The 23,516-nt window shown below is 43.0% G+C and overlaps 1 protein-coding gene across 15 annotated transcripts in view; it reads right to left on the bottom strand.

The window, feature by feature from the left end:
- KCNMA1 (potassium calcium-activated channel subfamily M alpha 1) overlaps positions 1 to 23,516 on the bottom strand; it is a 768,905-nt gene that overhangs the window by 77,480 nt on the left and 667,909 nt on the right. For all 15 annotated transcript variants that reach the window (XM_054435608.2, XM_054435610.2, XM_054435633.2 and 12 more), the window contains 3 exons: positions 22,899 to 22,992; positions 6,637 to 6,760; positions 2,020 to 2,244 (listed from right to left, as the gene is read on the bottom strand). In XM_054435608.2, coding sequence (XP_054291583.1) covers positions 2,020 to 2,244; positions 6,637 to 6,760; positions 22,899 to 22,992 — 443 coding nt within the window. The remainder of the gene's footprint in view (positions 1 to 2,019; positions 2,245 to 6,636; positions 6,761 to 22,898; positions 22,993 to 23,516) is intronic.

Raw genomic sequence — 23,516 nt, 5'->3', positions numbered from 1 at the left:
TGCGACCATCCTGGCCAACATGGTGAAATCCTGTCTCTACTGAAAATACAAAAAAAAAATAGCCAGGCATGGTGGTGCATGCCTGTAAACCCAGCTACTCAGGAGGCTGAGGCAGGAGAATTGCTTGAACCCAGGAGGTGAAGGTTGCAGTGAGCCAAGATCGTGCCATTGCACTCCAGCCTGGGCAACGAGAGTGAAACTTGGTCTCAAAAACAAATAAACAAACAAAAACAAACAAACAAACAAAAGGTCACACAGGAGGAAACACACACAAACACACAAAACACACAAACAAATACCAAATATCACACATATACCCATCTCTCTCCACACACATACACACACAGACTCATGTATCCTGGTAAAATAATAAACCCTTCACAAAGACACTTTCAGAGGTCAGGGGACTATGTGGAGGAGCACATGATAGAAAGATAACCATGGAATCATATAATCAAATCAACCATATTTCTGGAATGAGCAAAGTATGCATATGCTTATGCTCTCCTCTGTGTATGACTGTTTGTCTATAGGTGACTATTTTCAATTGCCGGTGCTCACTAAGGCAGTGGGTTTTTGGCCCAGCATCCAAAAGATAGCTGTCTCATCTTTTTCTCACTCCTTTAAATATTTGTTGAGTCCCTATTGTGCCAGGCATTATGTAAAGACACATGGTGGCATCTAATGAGTAACAAGTACTACTTGTGGATAGATTCTTATGTGTTCTTTAATGAATTATATTACTTGGCTCTTTTTCCCCCCATTTCTGAGGTTTTGGAAGCTGATAACAGAAATAATAGATTTTAGCTTTGTAAGTGGGGAAAAACCCAGACTTCTTGACATGTAGAGAAATCCATGTTCCTCAGCTTTTGTTTTTGTTTTTGTTTGAGGCAGGGTCTTGTTCTGTTGCCCAGGCTGGAATGCAGTGGTGCTTTCATAGCCCACTGCAGCCTCCACCTCTCAGGCTCAAGTGATCCTCCCAACTCAGCCTCTCAAGTAGCTGGAACTACAAGCACACGCCACCACATCAGGCTAATTTTTTTAACTTTTTTTAGAGAAGAGGTCTCACCATGTTGCCCAGGCTGCTCATGAACTCCTGAGCTTAAGTGGTCCTCCCACCTCAGCATCCCAAAATGCAAGGATTACAGGGATTAGCCACTGCACCCAGCCCCTGTTTCTCAGTTTTAGGGATGTGAACTTACTAGAAAAATGTTTGGAGGATAAGTGAGATTTGCATGAATTTGTGATGTGGAGAATTACATCAAATGTTGAAATGCATAATTCTCTACAATGTTTTGAGAGTTTGTGGACTATGCATTCATTATGGTTAGGAAGTAGTTAATTAAATGACTCCTAAATCCCATATCCTCACACTAAATTGTGGAATCCCAGACTGTTTTTTCAGACTGAAGTCCTAATGTTTTGCAGTCAAAAATATCATGCACACATGCATACACAGACAAACACACACACACACACAAACACAACCATGAACACATTGCTGGACTTCTAAATGAACAGGGGTTAGGGGCTGAGCTGCAGAAGGAGTTGGCCTTCTGTACAGCAGAAATAAAGAACTCTGTTATTTGCATTTATTTAGTTAAAAACAGAAGGTGGAACAGATCAAGGTTTCTTCAAGCATTAAAAATGCCATAAGTATAATGCTATAAATAGTTCTGTAAGCAAATCCTTACTATAAACATCATAATATAACAATGCTCTAAGTTTTGTATAGGCAAGAGCGAGAGAGTGTTTAGACGCTGATATGGTTAATATACTTGATACAAGCTAAACTTCATCCCTGATGAGGGACTGAACTTGGCTGCAAATTCCTTTTAATAATGTCTCCCAGGGTTTGGATTTTCCTTGACAGAGCATAGGGGAAGTGCTGAGTCCTCAGGCCCATACCCAGATGAAGAAGCACAGGCATGATCAAAGCTACAACTATTATATCCATCCGGGATTTTCTTTTGTGAATGAAAAGAAGAAAAGGGGTCAATAATGTGACCTTAGACTTACAGGCAATATGGACACTTTGGGGAAGTTATGAAGTGTCTCCCATTCCCGCTTGAGGTACTCAATAGAGCCCACAAACACAATGTGCTTGAGCTCGTGGTAATGAAAGTTGCTGGCACGGAGCGGCATCACCAGGTTCCGGAGGCCGATCAGGGCTGAGCTGACATCGCCAAAGATGCAGACCACGACATGGCCACTCAGGACGGTCATAGCAGCTTCACTTCGAGTCTACAACAGGGAGAAGTGGGTAAGAGTCAGAGAGAAGACTGCATAGGGCTGTCGTAAGGAGTGAAAAAAATCATTTGTGCAAAGAATCAGGCAAATATTTGCTGAGAGCTTACTATGTGCTATTATTTTTATTTCATCAATGTTACATAAGTGCCATATAGAGCTATAATTTGAGCATGTGTATATGTATTATATTTTTGTAATAAATCTGTCCAAATGTATAGCCATACACATTGCTACCTTCTTTGACAAAAGATTTAAGAAAGACATGCCATAAATACGTGTGAGCAAATCTTCATAATAATTTTCAGGAGGTAAAATAAAAAGGAAAAGGAATATTTATGCTATTTGGAAAGAGAAGTCTTAGTTTCCATGAAATTGTTGATTAAATGAGCTGCCTTTTCTGGCTTGCTTGCTGAGATGATGATAAAATGGTTAGATGCCTGCACTGGGCTCAGTTGGAGAAATTTGACTTTGGAATTCTAGACTTATCAGTGAGATGTCCGTGCATCAGCAGGTGGAACATGCTACCTAAAGCCAGGAGTGGAAAACTATGACCCACAGGCCAATTCTGGCCCACTACATTCTTTTGTATGTTCAGTGAGCTAAAAATGGTTTTTGTGCTTCAAAATGGTTGAAAAAAATCAAAATAAGACTATGTCATAATCTGTGAAAATTACATAAAGTTCAAATTCCCATAAAGTTGTATTGGAATGCAGCCATGCTCATACGTTTAGGTATTGCCTATGGCTGCTTTTATGCTACAACAGCAGAGCTGATCAGTAGCAACAGAGATCTTATACCCTGAAAAACCTAAATTATTCATTACATGACTTATTACGGAAAAAGTTTGCTGACCCCTGTCCAATGCTGCCTTGGAGTTTCCAGGGACATTTCTGGAGGGGCCTGTTTTGCTTAAATCATTCAGAGAAAAGATCTCCCCAAATAATCATTACAAGGGGCTAGAGAGAGATTAGTAAGAGCAATAGGCCAGTGTCTTCCTCCAACTCCAAACCTCTATTTACAAAGGAGACAAATGAAAGAACAGTCACTCTATTAGAGGAGAACCCCAACTTCCCAGGAAATACAAATGTTTAGTCACTGCTGGCCCTTTGATTCACTGATCTAGTGAAGCCAGGAGGCCAGCTGTGGACCTTTCTCTGCCTCTCCTTCTGGTTCAATGCCTCCCATCCCTGTACACCCACTGCATGCCTGGATGGCCCCATGTGGCTTACAATGCTTTGGGGGAGGCATATTAATGTCCACTGTACATATCAAACTCTGCTTGATTTAATCTCTAGAATTGACCGCTGCATTGATTGTATAAATGTCAATATTGCAATTCACGACAATGTCAGGGTTATTACAGTAACCCCCAAGGAGAGGAGGAAACTAGCTTTCACTCCCTGATCATTAGAATAAAGCAGGTGCTGTCACCATTATTGGTTTCCCTCTGCAATAGTCCAGGGAAACCGGAGACACAAGCTATAAGAAATACCTTAGAAACTGTGACCAAGGAAGACCCACTGGGGAGCTCACATCACATATCCCCACTTCCTGCAGAAGACCTGGAGTTAGTTATCTGGGCCGCACGGAAGTGCAAATGCCTGGATGCCACCAGGAGACAGCCAACCAGTCTATAACACACTGTTATGTGATGGGGCTCCTAATTATTTTTAATTGGCCAGGTCACCTGGGAGGCTAGCTCCCTTCAACAAGCTGGAGGAATATAAACTGGGCCCAGGGTGGAAGTGAATTCTAGAATAGGGAGGTGGGGAACGCATAGTCAGCCAAGTGGCCGAGGCACAGATGCTGACCCCAGGAACTTCGATCTGGGATCAAAACACCCATCCTCAGACTGGCCAGAGCTACATCACCCAGAGAACCTTATGAATATCCTAATTCTAGAGCCTCAGCCCTGGTGTGTCTGATTCTGCTGGGTTTAAAGCACACTAGAGAGAGAAACTGATCATTTCTCTATGTATCTGGAATTCCCATGCATCCTTCCAGGCCCAACCCAAGCACAACCTGTGTGTATATGATGGGACTTGCCTGGCCACTTAAACACACCCTAGTCCTTCTCCCCTACATTTCAATAGCATTTTGCACCTCTTACCACTTAGCTTTAAATGCACTGTTTCATGGGTTACATTTTATATCTTCTCTCTAATTAACCCAGGAAATTACAACTGGGACTATCTCTTATATCTTCAAATCCCCGAAGTAGTTAGTTTCCCGTGCCCAGTGGGTACACAACCTCAAAGCATCCTCATGTAGCTGGCCCTACCTGTCATTCTTATCTCTAGCCCAGTGTTACTTTAGAGAGGGCTTCTTGGATCATACTTTCCAGACAGCACCTCCCAGTCTCTTTCTAGCCTACAGTGCTGCTTTACTTTTTTCAAAGCATCCTATAAATATCTGAATTGTTATTAAGTACTCATTTGTCTACCTAGAGATTGCTCCTCTTCCCCCAGCCCCTCCCTGCTAGAATACAAGCTCTGTGAGAGCAGTCGTTGTCAGGGATTGCATCTCCAGTAACCAGAATGATGTGTGGCACATAGTAGGCCTCCTGGAGATGTTTCGTTAAATGATGTTATTTTTCATAGGATAGAAGTAGTAACTCACCTCCTTAAACTTTTTCATGCTTGCAGGAGATGTTGATTGAATATCAGTTGGCATGCATACTACACCAATATCCAGGCAAGTCATTAAAACCCTAGGTCCCAGATACGGCATCCAGCCTATGACCTGCCACAAGTGGTAACATCAGGCTAAATTTAGGCCACCAGAGCAAAAGTGCCATGAATACATCAGAATATACATACATGGCTGGCTGCGGTGACTCACGCCTGTAATCCCAGCACTTTGGGAGGCCAAGGTTGGCGGATCATGAGCTCAAGAGATCGAGACCATCCTGGCCAACATGGTGAAACCCTGTCTCTACTAAAAATACAAAAAAATAACTGGGTGTGGTGGCGCAAACCTATAGTCCCAGCTACTTGGTAGGCTGAGGCAGGAGAATTGCTTGAATCCGGGAGGCGGAGGTTGCAGTGAGCTGATAGGGCTCTGTACTCCAGCCTGGTGACAGAGCGAGACTCTGTCTCAAAAAAACAAAACAAAACAAAAAGAATGTGCATACGTGAAGCAGCTTTGCGAGTAGAACCATTCGCACTCCTGGTCAGTTGGACAATGGCTGTTTGCTAAGGATTCTGACTTTCTGTGCTCTTGCCTGCAACTTTCCCACCTCTGAGACAGCCTCCAGCTTGATACTGTATTGGCTGTTAATGCTCTTTTATAATTAAGTTGTGGACACACATACACATAGATAAAGCACAGGGGAAAGTCCAGTGTGTTAGCATACAAAGCCATTCTGAGGACCCAGAACAGTCCTTGTTTAGGAAGGGTGGCCCTGACATCAGAAATGACAGGATTTTCCTGGTTGACAGGAAGGAACAGACCCACACCAATCTGGGGATTAGAGGCCCAAGGGAGAAAGAACCCTTCCATCTGACTTTCCTGATTATTAATCCATTTTTCATGGATTAGCAAGACAATAAACTGTAGGAAAGCCAATGTAGGCATTAAGACCCAAAGCTGCTAATAGAACAAGGGCAGAGAGTAGAATGGGTTGTTATCTATGCTGACATTCCTGGGAGAGATTGGGTGAGCCCACTGCTGCTATGAATATGTTCACAAGCCTTCCACAAAATAGGGCTCTGAACCCCAGCCTCCCCAAGGGGACTGTAGTTCATTATGGTCATCATTATGTCATGCATCATCATGCATTTGCCTGTCTACAACTTGCCTGTCTAAGAAAGCTCACAGATGCGCAAGGCTATTATCTATAAGAATACAAAACATTGCTATAAACCGATAACAATACAGGCAGCATTCAGCTTTCCTCACAGCATTTAATAATAGTAAGAATAAGAGGTAATTTTATTGAGTCATATGTTGGATTTTAATCTTCACTACAGCCCTATGAGTCAGGGTCATTCTCATCTCATCTTTTTACAGACAAGAAAACCGAAGTGCAAAAAGTCAAATGAATTACCCAAGCCATGCAGCTAATAATTGGTACAGGCAGGCTCTGACACCAGCGCCATGGCCACAGGAATTATGTTCATACCACCTCCCACCATGCCTTTCCCACAGCAAGTGCTCACCTACTCTTATGAGGAGCCAATATATTCAGAGATTGAAAATTCTGAATATTGCTCATGTTCTGATCAGAGGTCTAGCTGCTTCAATCTATGCTCAGAATTTCAATCATCAAAAATAATTAGGACCAGGGACAGTATTATCCCACTGTCCCACTAGGGAAACCCCATTCCTAGCAAACGTGGTTTGGTGCAGAAGCGGGCAACATCAGATGCACAGTCCCTCACTCACCAGGATGACTTTCTCTATCTCCTTGGCTGCACACCAGTGAAACATCCCAGTAGAGTCGTACTTCTTCACATTGGAGTCCATGTTGTCAATCTGATCATTGCCAGGAATTAACAAGGGGTCATGCCTGGGGAGAAAAGGACAGGAAAACCTAAGTAGAAAATGTGATAAATTATAAATGGAAAGTGCCCCCTGAATTACATCTCAGAGGATATGAAAGATGCAGAGGAAGTGGTTGTCACTGAAGGCCATTCTTCTGCTTACAGAATCCATCCTTTGAGAGACAACTGCCCCAAACCACCACCCTGCATCTGGAAGTGCAGCTGACCTTTGTCAGGGAGCATTTCTGCCTTTCCCCAGCTCCTCTTTTCCTAAATGGTCTTCCTAACGTTTTGTGGATTCAGCCTCCTTTTTTAAGGCTACCTCACTCCTCTTCCTCTCATTTTACCAGCTATTCGATCTCCCCAGCATGCGTGCGCGCGCGCGCACACACACACACACACACACACACACACACACACACACACACACACACACACACCAAAGGGTTGCTATTAGCCTCAGCAATGAAGAGGAAGGAATAGGAATAGAGCCTCATGCTGACTGACTGGCATGAGGATGGAAAGCCAATTACTCGCTCCTTCTGACTACAACTTCTGACGTGATGCTCTTCGCAGTAAAAGCTTTAACAGGCTGCACTTTAAATATTTTAGCAATTTGCCCAATCAGATTTTGCTCTCCCTGGCTGAAGCCTTTAAAGATTCAGCAGCATGTCACTTCAGAGCAGATTGACTACCAAATGCCCACATCTGGAATACATGATTTCAATACTAAACAACACCCTCTCTCCTTGCCTTAACAACTGTATATGCACTAACCATCCAATGATGCTCCCCGCCACCTTCACCTCCCAACTGCTGCATTCCTTAGATGAGAGCCTCAAGCTCAGATGCATCTTAATAAACTTATTTCAAATTCTCAGGGCAACATTCACCCTCTATTGCCTTGTTTATTGGTGGAAAAGGAAGATGCTTCCATAAAGGCCTCCTGTCTAGTGGGTTGGCAGAGCCTCACTGACAACCTTAAGAACTGCAATGGAATCAGGCAGGTCTAACAAGCTTATAGCACAATAAATAAGCTCCTGCACCTTGAATCATAGTCAATGTCCACGCTTTTATCTCTGATAGTGATTCAGCACCTCGGGTTTGGGAAGTCATTGTTCCTTCCTGCAAAACTGGCCATATAATTAGGACATTGTCCCGGCTATTCTTAACCATTCTTGCAATAGAGCTATCTTTTCTGAGTAATATTGTCAACACAAGGCAGAAAATATACATAGGGTCAAATTCCATAAATTTATTGTAAAGTGATTTTACCTTTTGAAATTCTATATTTCAACATCAGAGAGTGACTTTTTTTTTTTTTTGAGACAGAGTCTCGCTCTGCAGAGGGTGACTTTTATTTACTTTTTACTATCTGTCCCTCTGAAATGTCTCTGATACTTCCCACTTACATGTCAAGAGTACAGAGTGGGACAGCAATCTCTCTTCCGTGGCCCAAAAACCTAGGATTAAGCTTTTGAATAACTACCATGACCCTCCAATATGCTCCCCACTCCCAAAGAAGGTGAGAAAACTTTCTCACTGCATTTATGTATGCCTGAGAATTTGCTTTCAGACTACACCAAATGACAAATACTATGTGAAGCAAACTTGCAAAGTTATCTTCAACGAACATGCTAGACTACTATAGGAATATCTGTCATATCTGATCTTAAAAGAACAATCCCATTCCGAGTAGCATCTCAGTGTCTGGATTGTTGAGAGGTCTTGAGGTATGTAAACCACCAGACCACCTTCCAAATACTGAACTTAGTCAAAGATGTTAAGATAAAAAGGCTGATAAGAACTATTTACAGATCAGGGTGAGAGCAAATTTTGAGGGATGTTTTTGTCCTTGAAGAGTCTTTAACAGTTGCATAGATATCTATTAATATTATCGGGAATACGTAGGTAGACAAAAGCCATCATGGAGAAGAGGTTTGAGAAAATGAAGAAAACGAACTCTTTCCAGCCCTTGAAGAACATATTTCAGTTGCAAGAGGATATTAGTAGACTTGCCCTGAAGATATACAGCCAGGTTCAAATTCCCTTGCCCTGTTTACTGGTTGGAGAGAAAGTATTACCTCAGGATGACCTGAGACCTACCGCCAGTGCATTTAGGATTTAAAAGATACTCAGAACTATGTTCCCATAATATCAGCAAGCAAGCAAATGAAACAGCAAGCTGACAAAAAACAAACACTTTTAGAAAATACACGCCTTGGGGAAGAGGAGATACATTTTGGTTTGGTATACTTGATTCTTTCTGGGAAGGTGTCAGACGTTGGTAACAGTGGCCTACAACTTTCATCCAGAAAAGCAAATAAGCAAGCCTGATGATCAACCGCCCTTCAATAAAAAGAAAAAAGACAGCTAATGTCAAGCTTCATTAACTGGGGTAGAGGTTTCCAGAAACCAGGCATAACTTGACGCTGGAGCTACAAGCCATGGTTTGCACTGGAACATCCAGAGGCATCCAGGAAGTCTTAGAGGTATGCCACACTACACTCTACTCCCCACACATCTCTCAGCCTGGCCTGGACCATTTAAATATAAACAATCCAGGATTTCCCCCAAGAGACTGACCTGAGGAATATCAAAAACCTCCCGGAACAAAGACATTACCCTCTCTGACCAGCGTGGTGCCTGGAAATCTAACTCTAGTTTATTGAATCAGTAAAGCAACCAATAAGCAGTAAAGCAACCAATAAGAATCCCCTATTCTGAGCATGGAATGGAGGCTACAGTAATGATTAAGATAAAGTCCCTAGTCAAAGAGAGGTCCACAAGATAGCAGGAAAAAAATATATATACACCAATAGTTCAATAGTTACAGTACCTTGTGGCAAGTGTTACAGCAAAGTACAAGGTGATATGAGAATACCAAGAAAAAAGCTGTTCATATCCTGGTATTTGGGTAGCATTAAGGAAGGTTTTGCAAAGAAAGTAGCATTTGGGCCGGGTGCGGTGGCTCACGCCTGTAATCCCAGCACTTTGGGAGGCCGAGGCAGGCGGATCATGAGGTCAGGAGATCGTGTCCATCCTGGCTAACACGGTGAAACCCCATCTCTATTAAAAATACAAAAAAATTAGCCAGGCGTGGTGGTGGGTGCCTGTAGTCCCAGCTACTCTACTCGGGAGGCTGAGGCAGGAGAATGGGGTGAACCCAGGAGGCGGAGCTTGCAGTGAGCCGAGATCACACCACTGCATTCCAGCCTGGGCAACAGAGCGAGACTCTCTCTCAGAAAAAAAAAAAAAAAAGTAGCATTTGATCTGAACCACGAGAAATGAAGAGGAATCTCAGCATGTTGCAGTGTTGATCCACTAATAGCAAGTAGGACCCACTCATAGAATTGAGGCCCAAATGAAAAGGGCCAAATAATGGCACCTAAAACCATGGCTGAAGATGCCAGATACCATACCACCTAACCTAAGGTACAGAAGACTCAGACCAGGCCTTCCAGCTGTCTCCAGATGTGCAATGACGGTCAAGTAGAAGATGGATTAAACTGATTGAGTATGACTGATTGACAGCAGACTAAGAATGATGCATGAGATTTAGAGAGAACAAAAATCATGGTTCCAAAAAAGGAAGTGTTATAAAAATTGAAAGTAATTCAAAAATGAAATGAGTTGTTGCCCAAGACGGTGGGTTTTCTATCATTGAGACATTACAGAAGAGCAAGGGATACAGTGAGGATATGCATATAAAGGATGGGCGAGCCTAGAAGATCCTGAAGGTTTGAAGCACTGTGCTGTCACTGGAGAAAGACACAGCTAGAAGAATTTTGAAAGTACTGGACCATTGTTGGATATCGGAAGGCTGGAGAGCCCTGAGTAGGTAAAGAAAGGTTGCTAGAGTGAAGATAAGAGGTAAACAGCATGGGAGAGGGATTAATTTATGGCTCCAGTAAGGGCCAGCACTGTTACACACTCACTCGATTTCACAGTCTGGGAGAAAGCTGGGAACACAATTCGTTCCAGCAACAATAGAGTCTGTAACTGTTTCTGGCCAGACAGTATAAATTTCTTTACCATGGCTGTTCCTGTAGTAATTTCAAGTGCCTTAGGCTGGCTTATGCTGCAGATAGATCTCTGGAACAGGTGGAGAGTGGACAGTCAGTTGTCCACAGGGACTAAATCAAAGTTTCTAAAGCTTCTATTGCTAGAAGAAAGTCCAAGCACTTGCCATTGAGCACATCAATCAACACTGCTGTGATCCAGGGAGACCCAGAGGAATTGGGCAGTTTGTTGTTTGGAAAGGAGGATCATGAGAAATCTCCCTGAACAAGGGATCCCAACATCTTCAGTTTGCAAAGTTATAGAGACCCACTTCCAAAGCCTCTCCCACAACTCCTCAAAGACCAGTTAGTTGAAATCAAGGACCAGGATTAGATATTGTCTTTCACATCATAATGACATTACCTAAGTCTTCCACTCACAAAGTAATTTTCTATTTCCCTAAAAGGCACCATAATTAATTCAAGGCTCACTTGTCACTAGCGACTTAGTCAATGTACATGCCCTATTTTAGGGTAACAGAAACTCTATGATGTGAGGTATATCTGCTGTTTCATTTTTATGGGCTGAACTGTGTTCTCCCCCAAATTTTTATGTGAAGTCTTAACCCCCAGTACCTCAGAATGTGACTGTATTTTGAAATATGGTCTTTAAAGAAGTAATTAAGTTAAAATTAGGTCACTGGGGTGAGTTCTGATCCAATAGGACTGGTGTCCTTACAAGAAGAGGAAATTTGGGCCAGCTTTTCCACAGGAGGGGAAGATCATGTGAAGACAGAGGGAAAAGACAGAGATCTGCAAGCCAAGAAGAGAGGCCTGGAACAGATCCTTCCCTCAGTACCCTTGGGAGGAACCAACCCTCCCAGACTTGAATCTCAGACTTCTAGTCACCAGAACTGTGAGAAGCTCTGTTGTTTAAGACACTGGGTCTGTGATACTTGATTACAGCATTCCTAGAAAATTAACACAATAGCCCACCTTGAAGAAAAACAGGCACAATATATCAGATATCCCTTAGCTGAAGGCCCCTGGCTGCCCTTCTTGAATCTTAAGTTTTTCTTGTCCATTTAAGGGGGGGGAAAAGCATCCTGCCATTATTTCAGGAATACATAGACATACATATGTAATACCCAGTATCTCCTCTAAAGGTTTTGGGCCAATATCCCTCCCCTCTCCAACCACCTTCTCTACCTCACCACCAACATACAGGCATGTTAGATCTGCTCTGCCAGAGTGGTAACTTCTCTCCGTCTTTAACTTAGACATGCATTTGAGGATCAATGCCAATGACAGCCCAGCTTAAAGCAAAGAGGAAGCCTGAACACTAGCCAGCTAATTTGAGCAGTCTGACTTATAGAGTCCATCTCCAAATGGAGTGTTCAGGGGTTGATACCACTAAGGGCAGGAAACCACCTATTTCCTTAGTGACAGTATACCATAGTGGTTAAGCGCCCTGGCTCCAGAGCCAAAATGTGTGTCTTCAAGGCTTGGCTCACCTATTACTGGCTAAGTTGTACATTGCCTTAGTTTCTTCATCTGTAAAATGGGAATGTTAATCATTAGCATTATTCAATGGATTCCATTTGAGGATTACATGAGTAAAGATATTTCATGCCCTGAATATAGCATCTGACCTAGAGTACGTCCTCAAGAAGTGTTAACTAGTCTTATGATTATCATCCTTTATACTTTGCTTAGGACCCACTCATGTATTACTAGCTCTGATTATGGTGAAAGGAGGCAGGAAAGGGAGAGCAGTTCAATAATAAAGATATAGAGCTACTGCTATTATTTCTACTACTGCTACTATTGTTACTATTACTATTGCTGCTACTAGTACTATTACCATTGTTGTTACTATGATGAATAGCTGCCATGAGTCCAACCCTTCCAAATGTTGATGCACTAAAACTTTTACCTACATTTTATGATTTGCTACTCACAAGAACACATGTAGGTAATTTCTGTTATTATCGAGCTCTGTGTACACATGGGAAACAGAATAGATAAGTAACATGCTCAGGTGGCACAGCCAGTGAGAGGAGAGGCAAAGCCTTAAGAAAAAGGTCTACTTGGCTGAAGGCCAGTGCTGCAGGGTGCCCACCTCATACCCTCCCACTTTAAGGAGGCAGCCATATCTCGTTCATTCTCCATCAAAACACCCCAAGTTGCAGTGTTCTAAGCAGCCAAGAAAGGGAAACCAGCATCGCAGGCATTTACAAAATGCACCACTTATGTGAATGATTAGTAGAAATTCACCCCATAACCCTTGCATCTCAGCTCACCCTCCAATGTCCGCAGCTAGAAATTCAGTGTGCCTAAAGTCTAATAAGGAATACAGGCATGGCCAAGTATGGTGGCTCATGCCTGTAATCTCAGCATTTTGGAGGGCTGAGGTGGGCAGATCACCTGAGCTCAGGAGTTTGAGACCGGCCTAGGCAACATGGTAAAACCCTATCTCTACAAAAAATATAAAAATTAGCCAGGTAGATGGTGCACGCCTGCAGTCCCAGGTACTGAGGAGGCTGAGGCATGAGAATTGCTTGAACCCAGGAGGTTGAGAATGCCAGTGAGCTGAGATCACACTACTGCACTCCAGCCCAGCAACAGAGCCAGACCCTGTCTAAAAAAAAAAAAAAAAAAAAAGAACATAGGCATACCTCATTTTATTCAACTTTGCTGTATTGCACTTTGCAGATATTATGGTGTCTTTTTTTTTTTTACAAATTGAAGGTTTATTTTTCCATTGCTAGAGCACAGGCAGAGTAGATTTCACATAATTCTTAAGGCCTATGGGATTTTCAGAATGGTAAATGAGCTTTGACTTCAACTTAAAGTCACCAGCTGCATTAGTTCCAACAAGAATCAGCCTGCCCTTTGAAGCTTTGAAGTCAGGCATTTACATCTGTTTACAGCATGATATACTGAATATTTTAATCCTGCTGTTGAGACCTACTGCTCAGAGAAAAGGATTTCTTTCAAGATGTTACTGCTCACTGATAATGTACCCAATTATTCAAGAGCTCTGATGGAGATGTATAAGATGAATGTTGTTAGTTGTTAGAACCTGCTAGAACAACTACCATTCTGTAGCCCATGGATCAAGGGGTAATTTTGACTTTCAAGACTTATTACTTAAAAAATACATTTAATAAGCTATCACTGCCATAGTGATTCCTTTGATGAATCTGGGCAAAATAAATTGAAAAGCTTCTGAAAAAGAATTGCCATTCTAGATGCTAATAAGAACATTCGTGATTCATGGGAGGAGGTGAAAATATCAACAGGAGTTTGGAAGAAGTGAATTCCAACCCTCATGGATGACTTTGAGGGCTTTAAGACTTCAGTGGAGGAAGTAACAGCAGATGTGGTAGAAAAAGTAAGAGAAATAGAATTAGAAGTGGAGCCTGCACATGTGACTGAATTGCTGCAAACTCATGATCAAACTTGAACATATGAGGAGTTGCTTCTTATGGGTTAGCAAAGAAAGTGGTCGCTTGAGATGGAAGCTACTCCTGGTGAAGATTCTGTGAACACTGTTGAAATGACAACAAAGGATTTAGAATAGTACATAAACTTAGTTGATGAAGCAGCGGCAGAGTATGAAAGGATTGACTCCAATTTTGAAAGAAGTTCTACTCTGGGTAAAATGCTATCCAACTGCATCACATGCTACAGAGAAATCTTTTGTCAAAGGAAGAGTCAGTCGATGCAGCAATCTTCATTGTTGTCTTATTTTAAGAAATTGTCGCAGCCACCACAATCTTCAGCTACCACCCCCCGATCAGACAGCAGCCATCAACACTGAGGCAAGACCCTCTACCAGAAAGAAGATTAAAACTCACTGATGACTCAGATGATTACTAGCATTTTTAGGAGTAAATTATTTTAATGAAGGTATGTACACACTTAATAGACTACAGAAGAGTGTAAACCTAACTTTTATATGCACTAGAAAACAAAAAAAATGTGTCACTTGCTTTATTGCAATATTCACTTTGTTGTGGTGGTCTGGAACTGAGCCTGCAATATCTCTGAGGTGTGCCTGCAAAAGATCTTTGTTTTGAGGATTTGCAGAGCAAGAAATGCCACTTGGCATCAATTAATCTCAGGAAGTGAACTAAATGCCCTGCTACAACAGAAACAGAAAAAGCTCGCCTTGAAGACAACAGCCTAAAGCAAAACCACAAATCCCTTTTCTAGCAAACCTGCTGTGAGGAAGCTGATATCATATTTTAAAGTGCATGATTTCCCTTACAGGCAAAGACAGCAAATCCCAGTTCCTTCGGTGGCACTGGGTTCAACGCTGGACTTCAGAAATTTACATTAAAGTACAAATAACCAGCCAAACACACAAAAATGTTATGAAAAAGGAAAGTTACAAAATGGCTAGAAAATTGCATTCTTTTCTCTGCTTGATTTTCAAGACCTCGTGTCTTATCACATGATAAGGGCTTTTCTGTCATTATGAGCATCCCATCCAAATTAAGGGCATCCTACAGTGGTCTCCCTGGGAGATGAGAGGCTTGATTAAAAGGAGGTGAATTTCTCATCCCTCCGCAGACCTTTTATCTGAGCTGCAAATACTGACTTTATTGAGCATCTATTATGTAAGGCACCATGACGGGGCTAACAAGACATTTCTCAGGCTCCACAGTTTGGCTCAAGTGTTCCTCATAAAGCCATCATTCTGAACAGCCAGAGAGACTGAAGTTATTTTCCCTTCCTAGGAACTTCTAGAGATGCTCCTTCGGCAATAATAACTTCCATGTCTGTTTTATCCATTAGATGGTGAACTATTTAGGGGCAGGGATCTATTTTGCTCTTCCGTGTATTTCCAGAATCCAGCAGAGGATGCAATCAAACTAACTAAAGGAACTGATGAATCATCTCTAGTCCCCGAACACTCTTCAAGCAGTCAACAGAGACTCAGCAAACCTTTCGTGGAGATCCAAAACGTGTGCAGTGAGAACCCATTTACCTCTGATATCTTGCAACAATTCGTTTTTGAACAATCAGGGTTCTTGCATCATTTTTCATTTACAGGGACTGCGTATGAATTAGGACGCAGAGCATTTGCTATAAAAAGGGCATTGTGATGTGAAGGACAACCCTAAATTATGTCTCTAACCAGTCAAGGCTGCCTGAGGTTCGCCTGGAGCCAGCTGCTGTAACTAATCAGCAGGGAGGACTCATGTCAGTGGTCAGACAGATGTTCTTAATTAAGCAACTATTTGGTTCTCCAGTGCAAAGTCTGAACACTTCTTAGAGATGGGCCCCTATCACTTCAAGCTCCTCTCACTGTTCTGATTCTTCAAAAGAGTGGCTCTCAAACTGTGGCCCAGACCAGCCGCATCAGCATCACCTGGAAGTTTGACAGAAATGCAAATTTCCAATCCCCAGGCCAGATCTGCTGAATTAGACTGTGTAGGGCTGTGGCCCAGCAAGCTATATTTTAACAAAGCCCTCCAGGTGATTCCGACACCTGCTAAAGTATAAGAACTACCACTATAAAGTTTTGCCCAGATGAAGAATCTATATGGCTTAAGTAAATCCTACCCAAGTTAGCAATTGTCAACAACACACAGATTATGAGGCTGTAGTTCTATTCAGCAAAGCCAGGACTACAGCTAGACAAGGGAGGTGCCTAGGGTGCAAAATTGGAGGAGGCGCCTCACATTCTGGGTGCCTACTCTGATTCTCTGTGACTCTGTGGAACTCAAGGTATTGTGTCAACACTTGATCCTTGATGGGGATTTACTGACTAGATGCTGCACTAATGACTCTCTCTTGCTGACTTCTCTTCCCATGAGCTAATCAACAAATAAATTTAAACAAGCAAATTAAATACTAGTCCTCGCAAAGTGCAATACTTACAATTCAGTGTTCTACCCTTCTTTAACAACATGGTATCTAGTCGCTAAGACCTTGAGCACAATGTTCAAGAATATCAAGCCACATAGGTGCGTCTCAGCCTGTATCAGACACAGAAGGCTGGATTAGGTCTTAGGTGGTCTCCTCAAAAGGACTCATAGTTGGGTGTTCAGCACCATAAATGGTTCCAACTGGATCTGCCTCATTCTTGGGTGCCTTGGCTCCTGGGTGATTACTATTTCCTGATACTTCCTGAGGATTTGCAGAGCAAATCCTGGCTCCTGCCTTAACTCATTCTTTAACAGAGCTTCCACTCTCCTGATAACGATCATCACCCCTGAGACACCACTGCCCACCACCCTCTCCTCATCTCCCACTTGATGGCCATCCCTGGAGCCACACTGACAAAACTCTCAGGCCAGGCTCTAGCCACCCTGGCAGAACTAGGGTCCTTTTCAATTTCTCTGTATCTATCTACTTGCATTATTTTCCCTGCTGCCACCTAAGATGTCATCTCATGTTAGGCAGCCAGCATTCTCAGAAGAAGGAAATCGTTGCCTTTATGTTTGGGAGACAGCCTGGGAGAACCAACATGTTCATCAGTCCTAGAGGAGGTTGTACAAGATGCTCTTGACACAAGAGGGCAAGGTCATGACCATCTGCTGAACATGAACTTGTCCAGGGACCTGTGTGGTCCACCCAAGCCTCGGTACCATGACACCAACTATTTTTTTCTCCAGTCCTGGGGGAGGCCTGTCATATGTTATCAGTGTGTGCATTAAGAGGTGAATTTACTTAGCTAAGCTGTCCCTGCCTTCCTTCTTTCTTTTGCCCAGTGGAGGGAATTGTGAGGGTGACTTAGCTCAGGCCATTTTGCCATTTTCTATTACTAAAATCTTTCATGCTAGAAGGCTCTGATGTGAGAAGTCCTAACAAAATGACCCCATGAAAGGTTTGAGTCAAAAGAGAGGTGATGAGACTTAACAAGTAGATGAGTTTATTTCACTTAATGACCAGGAGATGCCCAAGAGGATAATCTGTTTTCCTCAAATCATATTTTGCCTCCCATTCAGGAAACTAATGTCTAATATTTTCTGGGTCTCCTGACGTGAAACTCTCCTCAAAATGTTCAATTTCTTTGTTCTGGGTGTTGTCAATTATCCTTGCCAGCCCAGCTGGGTGCTATCTGTGTAAACTGTCCACCTGATACATCCTATATAAATCCTAACTTTCACTGAAGTTTTCATTGAAAGTTCATAGGGTTGGTAAGGCCCCCAAATTAAGAACTCTTGACCTAGCTATTTAGAGACAAAGTCTGTGCCCCCCAGGACTTTACAAATGAGGAAAGATGTAGCTATCCTTACAAGGCACCACCCCACTAAGTAGGGAGAATTGGGCAATGGGTGCTTGATGATTTTAGAGGAAAACTAGGATGATTTTAGAGGAAAACTCTAGGTCTCAGGACTGATGTCAGGAATTATGTGTGTCCTTGGGAAAACTATGTACCCCAGTCCTGGTCTACTATTCTACAGCAAACCCTGAATGGCTTAGCACCCAAATGGCCTTGGTAGAGGCTGGGGTTGAGTGGGCCTTCTATTTCACACCTCTGTGCTTACATAGTGTGTGTCTCAGAAATCTCCTGATGGAGGACTCCCAACCCTTCTCTCTGCTGCCACCAGTGATTCTCCCAAAACACAAGTTAGGTTACCGCTTCCTCAAAAACCTTCAGGGATTCCCTAATGCCTACGACAAGCAAAGCCTTCATGACTGGGTGCCAGAATACTCTTACATTCTCCACTCCATCTAGACCACTCCAAAGATCCCTGGCTATAGCCACACCCAGGCATTTACTGTGGTCTGAGCACTGTCCCTATGTCCTCCATCATCCTAATTAGGGAAAACTTACCTAGATTTACCAGACTTTACATCTCTGTACCTCAACATACTCACCTGTAAAATGGGGGCAAGAGTAATATCTACTTATAGAGTTGTAGTTAGGTCTCAGTGAGTCACAGGCATCCAGTCTCGGAATGATGCCTGGCATCTGGTAAACCTAGACAGGTAATATTATTAGTTGAGCATTCTCCTCATGGTATGGAACTAGGTTCAATAAGACCTCCTCCTAAACCAGGCTCAGCCTCCCAAACCAGAGGTAATGACAGCTCTTTCTATTCTCACAGCCCATGCTAGTGGAACCTCCAACTTGTTCTTACTCAATTCTGTGTTTTTATGTGCTTGTCTTCTCCTCTGTTAATGTATAAGCATTTTGAAGGCAGGGATCTAGTCTAATCCATTAGACTGTGTGGAAGTTCTTTAAGGGATCTAAAGTCATTTGGGTGCTAGGCTTTAGATCCCTTAAAGAACTTCCATGACAACTTGCACACAGTAGGCCCTCGCTGAATATTTGCTGGATGGGAGCTAATCTGAGAAAAATATTAAAAGCAGGCAGCTGAAGTGCACAGACTTTTTGGATTCCATGTGAGGATTCAGTGTGAGAACCCAGGTGTTTACTCCATACCACCTACCCATTGGAGAAATCTCATCAAACAAAAAGCATTTGTACATGCAACTATGTGGAGGTGGCTCTGGAATAAACTGAATGTGATTGTAACCAGGGATCCTGAATGGAGATTTCAGGAATCCATTAATCTACTTCAACTGTGGTCAAAAGGGGATCAAGTGTACTTTTTATTTTTTCCTAGAAAGACTTCCTAGAGAGTTTTCACTGAAGGTTCATAGGGTTGGTAAGGCCCCCAAATTAAGAACTCTTGACTTAGCTATTTAGAGACAAAGTTCGTGCCCCCCTAGGACTTTACAAATGAGGAAAGATGTAGCTATCCTTACAAGGCACCACCCCACTAAGTAGGGAGAATTGGGCAACGGGTGCTTGATGATTTTAGAGGAAAACTAGGGGAGGCTCCTTCAATAATTCCACATTAAGAGACCAGGAAGGAAGAGAAATAACAGGCAGAGGGAGCCGGGGACTTGGAAGCCTCCATGGCTCACACCTCCTCTGCGGGTGTGGAGCCAAATTTATCCATCATTACACGTGTGTCCTCGGCCTGGGGCCCAGACAACTTGCCATTCAGCTCTATCTGGACGTGAGGGTTGTTTTCTGTCGAGGTGACTCAAAAACATACTACCTCAGGATCCAGACATACAAAACAAGGCTGTTCACCTAATGATCGTGCAGAGTTAAGTGGCACTTAAACACTAGGGTAAGCCTGATACAAGAACAAAGGGGAGGAAAAGACCATTAGGGCAGAGTCCCCGTTGCATCTCCTGCTGGCAGATGATTTGGAAGGAGCCTTCACGCAGGAGCCTGTTTTATTTGCAGAAGCCACAGTGGTAAATTAAAGCCCATCCTAGCCCATTCTGGGCTCTCCAGTTCCTCTTGGAGGTATTCCTATCACTGCCCATAGGCCACTAAAACCTGCCCACATTCAGAATGATTGATTCTGCTCAAACTGCAAGCCACAAACTCATGTCAAAAAATCCACTTCAAATAAGTCATTAGCTTCCTTTATGGATTTTTCAGGTCATGAGGAATAAGAACTGAAAGTCCCATTTACTGGAGAGTAGAAAGCAGGTGTCGGAAGAGGCGGTGGCAACTGGAAAAGCCACAGGGAGCTGAGGGAGCCCTTGTTTTCTGCCAATCAACAAAGGGGGTTTAGCAAAAATGGACCCATGACTTCACTGCCAGTGCCAGATATTCAAATGTAAAACAAAGGGCCCTGGGGTCTTTCTGTAAACTGGAAGTCAAGGGAAATGGAGAGAGGGCTCAGCAGGGGCCCATCTTTGCTCCCAGGTCAGATGGAGAATGTGGAGCACCTGGGACATAGAAAGATGTGGTAAGGGAGGAGTGTCTAAGACTTTCTCACTTGTCATGAGATGGCCCATTCCAGCTGGGCTGCGAAGGGAGACCATGGTGGGCTGGTGGGATAAGACATCCCAGCGACAGGAACTGAGGCCTTAGCAGCAGCCCAAAGGCAACCAACACGAGAAGCCCGAGTTCTGTAGCTTGGCAAGTTTCCACTCACCACCTGACCCACGTTTAGCAATTCTGATGTACCATGAAGCAGACAGCTCCAGCCCAGGATGACTGCCTCCCTCAGCCCCTCTCCGGCAACGAATGAAAGTAAGATCCACTTTGAAAATTCTCCCCCATCATGCAAACTGACATAGGCATGCTTTTCAAAAACCCACAGCCAATCTGTTGATCATTACTTATTTACAAAGGCCTTCGGGCAGAAAGTCCTGTAAAAACCATACTTGATACGATATACACTAGCTTTTTCTGCTTGTGGAAAAAAAGTCCCCCCAAGGCTACCTCAAACCATCACTTTCTATTGCACATAAAATGTAGCGTGTAACACTAAAGTATTTAATATATATGGTATAATATATCTACAGGAAAGGCATTTGTGTAGAAGTATGTTACCCTGGATTTGGTAATTTGATGTTTTGCTGAAGGCTACGACTTAAAAAAGCCTCCACCTCATACAGAAGACCTGTCATCTTGGTACCCAAGAGCCAACAGAATAAAGAAGTACCCTTAAGCAGCAAAACTTTGACACAGCTTTGAAGCATATGAAAACAGTATAACTCCTCAGAATTATTATTACTCAAGATCAAAGAAATGAGCCATACTTTACATAGCAAACAGGGACAGGGAATTTGGCTCCAAAGGTTTCAGATTTTTCAGACTTCTCTTTATTTATTTATTTGCTTCTCTAAATTTAGGCGAAGGAAGGTGGCTGGGCTTTTCTCTACTTTAAATGGGAATAACTAGTAGAATTAGATAAGGTGATTACCTAAAGGTGAGTAAATAGGAAATGAATGCTAGCATGACAACTGGCATCATAAAAATGAAAAGCTTGGCAGTTGGCACATTTTATTCCTCCTCATAAACTGTAAACAAGCATGTAAATCAGCCAAACCCAAGGAAGGCTGGGTGAACCGGAAGGCAGAGAACTTTTAAGGAAACATTTAACAGGAATAGATGGTGATATGGAAAAGGAGTTGGGTGGGGTGAGTCTTCCATGGAAAACCTGTGTCCTCAACCACATGAAGAAAGACTGCCCTTGCCTATCTTCCAGAAAGGTAGACGTGGAGGGCCGGGAACATGCAAATGTTATTGAACATGGGGAGTGGAAATCACCACTATTGTATTTCAAAAATCAAAGCCAGTGACCATGAAAAGACAAAAGTAATGTCAAGATGGCAGGCATTTCCAGAGCAGCAACCACATAGGGTGAGCAGTGCAAATCTGAAATCACTCCTGTTTCATTTGGGTGGTAGAGAGTTAGGATGTCGGAGAAAAAAAATGCTGGATTGGCAGATGAATTAAAGACAAAAAGGGGAGATAAAAGACAGATAGGCCAAGAAGAAGAAACTGCAGAACGCTGTTGAAATTTGACTTCACTTGCTATTTACCAGAGGAAGCCATAGTCTAGAAAGAAGTGAGGGAGAAAGAGAGAGAAGGAGGAAGGGAGGGAGGGAGGGGGAAGAAGGGAAGGAGGGAGGGAGGGAGGGAGGGAAGGAGGGAGGGAGGGAGGGAGGGAAGGAGGGAGGGAGGGAGGGGGGGAAGGAAGGAAGGAAGGAAGGAAGGAAGGGAGGGAGAGAGGGAGGGAGGGAACATGTACATGCATGCTGTATTTCATAATTAATATTGCTTTTAGCCTGAGCAGAACCGGATTACTTTTGAACTTTGCTTTGGCAAGTCCACAGATTATTAGACTTTTTTTTATCAGTCAAAATCAATTAACAGAAATTTGATTTCAATCGACAGGATAAAAGGAAGGTAATCTTCAGGTTCATTTTTGATTGTGATGATACATCTCACATATGGCCTTAAGTACAGAAAACAGTCCTCGGAGGGACTCCAGCAGAAAGAGACTGCCGCAGGCAAACTAACCACACGAGTTCCTCTGATTGGTTACCGCCGTCATTAGTGCCACTGCTGTTTAGGAACTACACACAGACAGGACATGGTGACAGCTAAGACTTTAAAGCCTATGTATTTTTCAAACAGCTTTTCAAACTGTTTTTCATGACAGAATTTTTTCAGCTCTATCATTAACTGCTGACAAGCTGACAGAATAAATACTCCAGCCTTTAAGAAGCCATCTAACGATCTCGCTCCGCTCCCCTCCCCCACCCCGGGCTTGCTGGGGAGGGGAGACTCTGGGCCTGGCAGGGTGAGGAGGGGGCGAGGGGAGGAAGAGAAGGGCTAAGAGGGAAACTGTGGGCAACCAGCCCCTCTCCTTACCTCATCAGCTTAGGCGAGGAGTTGGGTGAGTTCCGCATGCCTCCATTCCGTTGCTTTTTTTTTGGTGATAGTGTTGACGGCTGCTCATCTTCAACTGGAAATACAGGCAGCTCATGAGATTATGAACAGTTTGAGGGCAGACTGTGCAATACAGGCAAAATATCAAAGGACACACACTTAAGGCTCAGTCACTCACTAGGAATTCATGGCTGTCTTTTAGGACCCAATGACAAAGTCCAAATGTGTTAGTCAAAGAGGCCAGCTTAGAGAAGGTGAAGGCATCACCTCTTTACACTCCAGCCTTTGAACATGCACTTTAAACAGACTAAAACAGTTTGTAAACACCCTGCCATAAGAAAAAAAAAAAAGAAATCATGATTTATCTGTATACCAAAAAAAATACTTATCATTATTCTTAGAGTTAATTTTGGTTACTTTGCTTTGCCCGGTAATCGAGTGCGTTTTGTTGTAACCAAAATCAGAAATAAAGTTGTATTTGAAACGTCAGCATAACTGCCAGCCTGCTGCTTCTCCAGATGAACCAACTTAGCTGGTTCCTAATCCCTGCATACCAGAGAAAGACCGTTGAAAACAGGCAAGGATTCAAGGCCTTGACAG

This window comes from Pongo pygmaeus, chromosome 8, assembly GCF_028885625.2.
Source record: "Pongo pygmaeus isolate AG05252 chromosome 8, NHGRI_mPonPyg2-v2.0_pri, whole genome shotgun sequence".
NCBI lineage: Eukaryota > Metazoa > Chordata > Mammalia > Primates > Hominidae > Pongo > Pongo pygmaeus.
The sequence above is the reverse complement of the archived record's forward strand: the minus strand, read 5'-3'. Positions and strand labels throughout refer to the sequence as shown.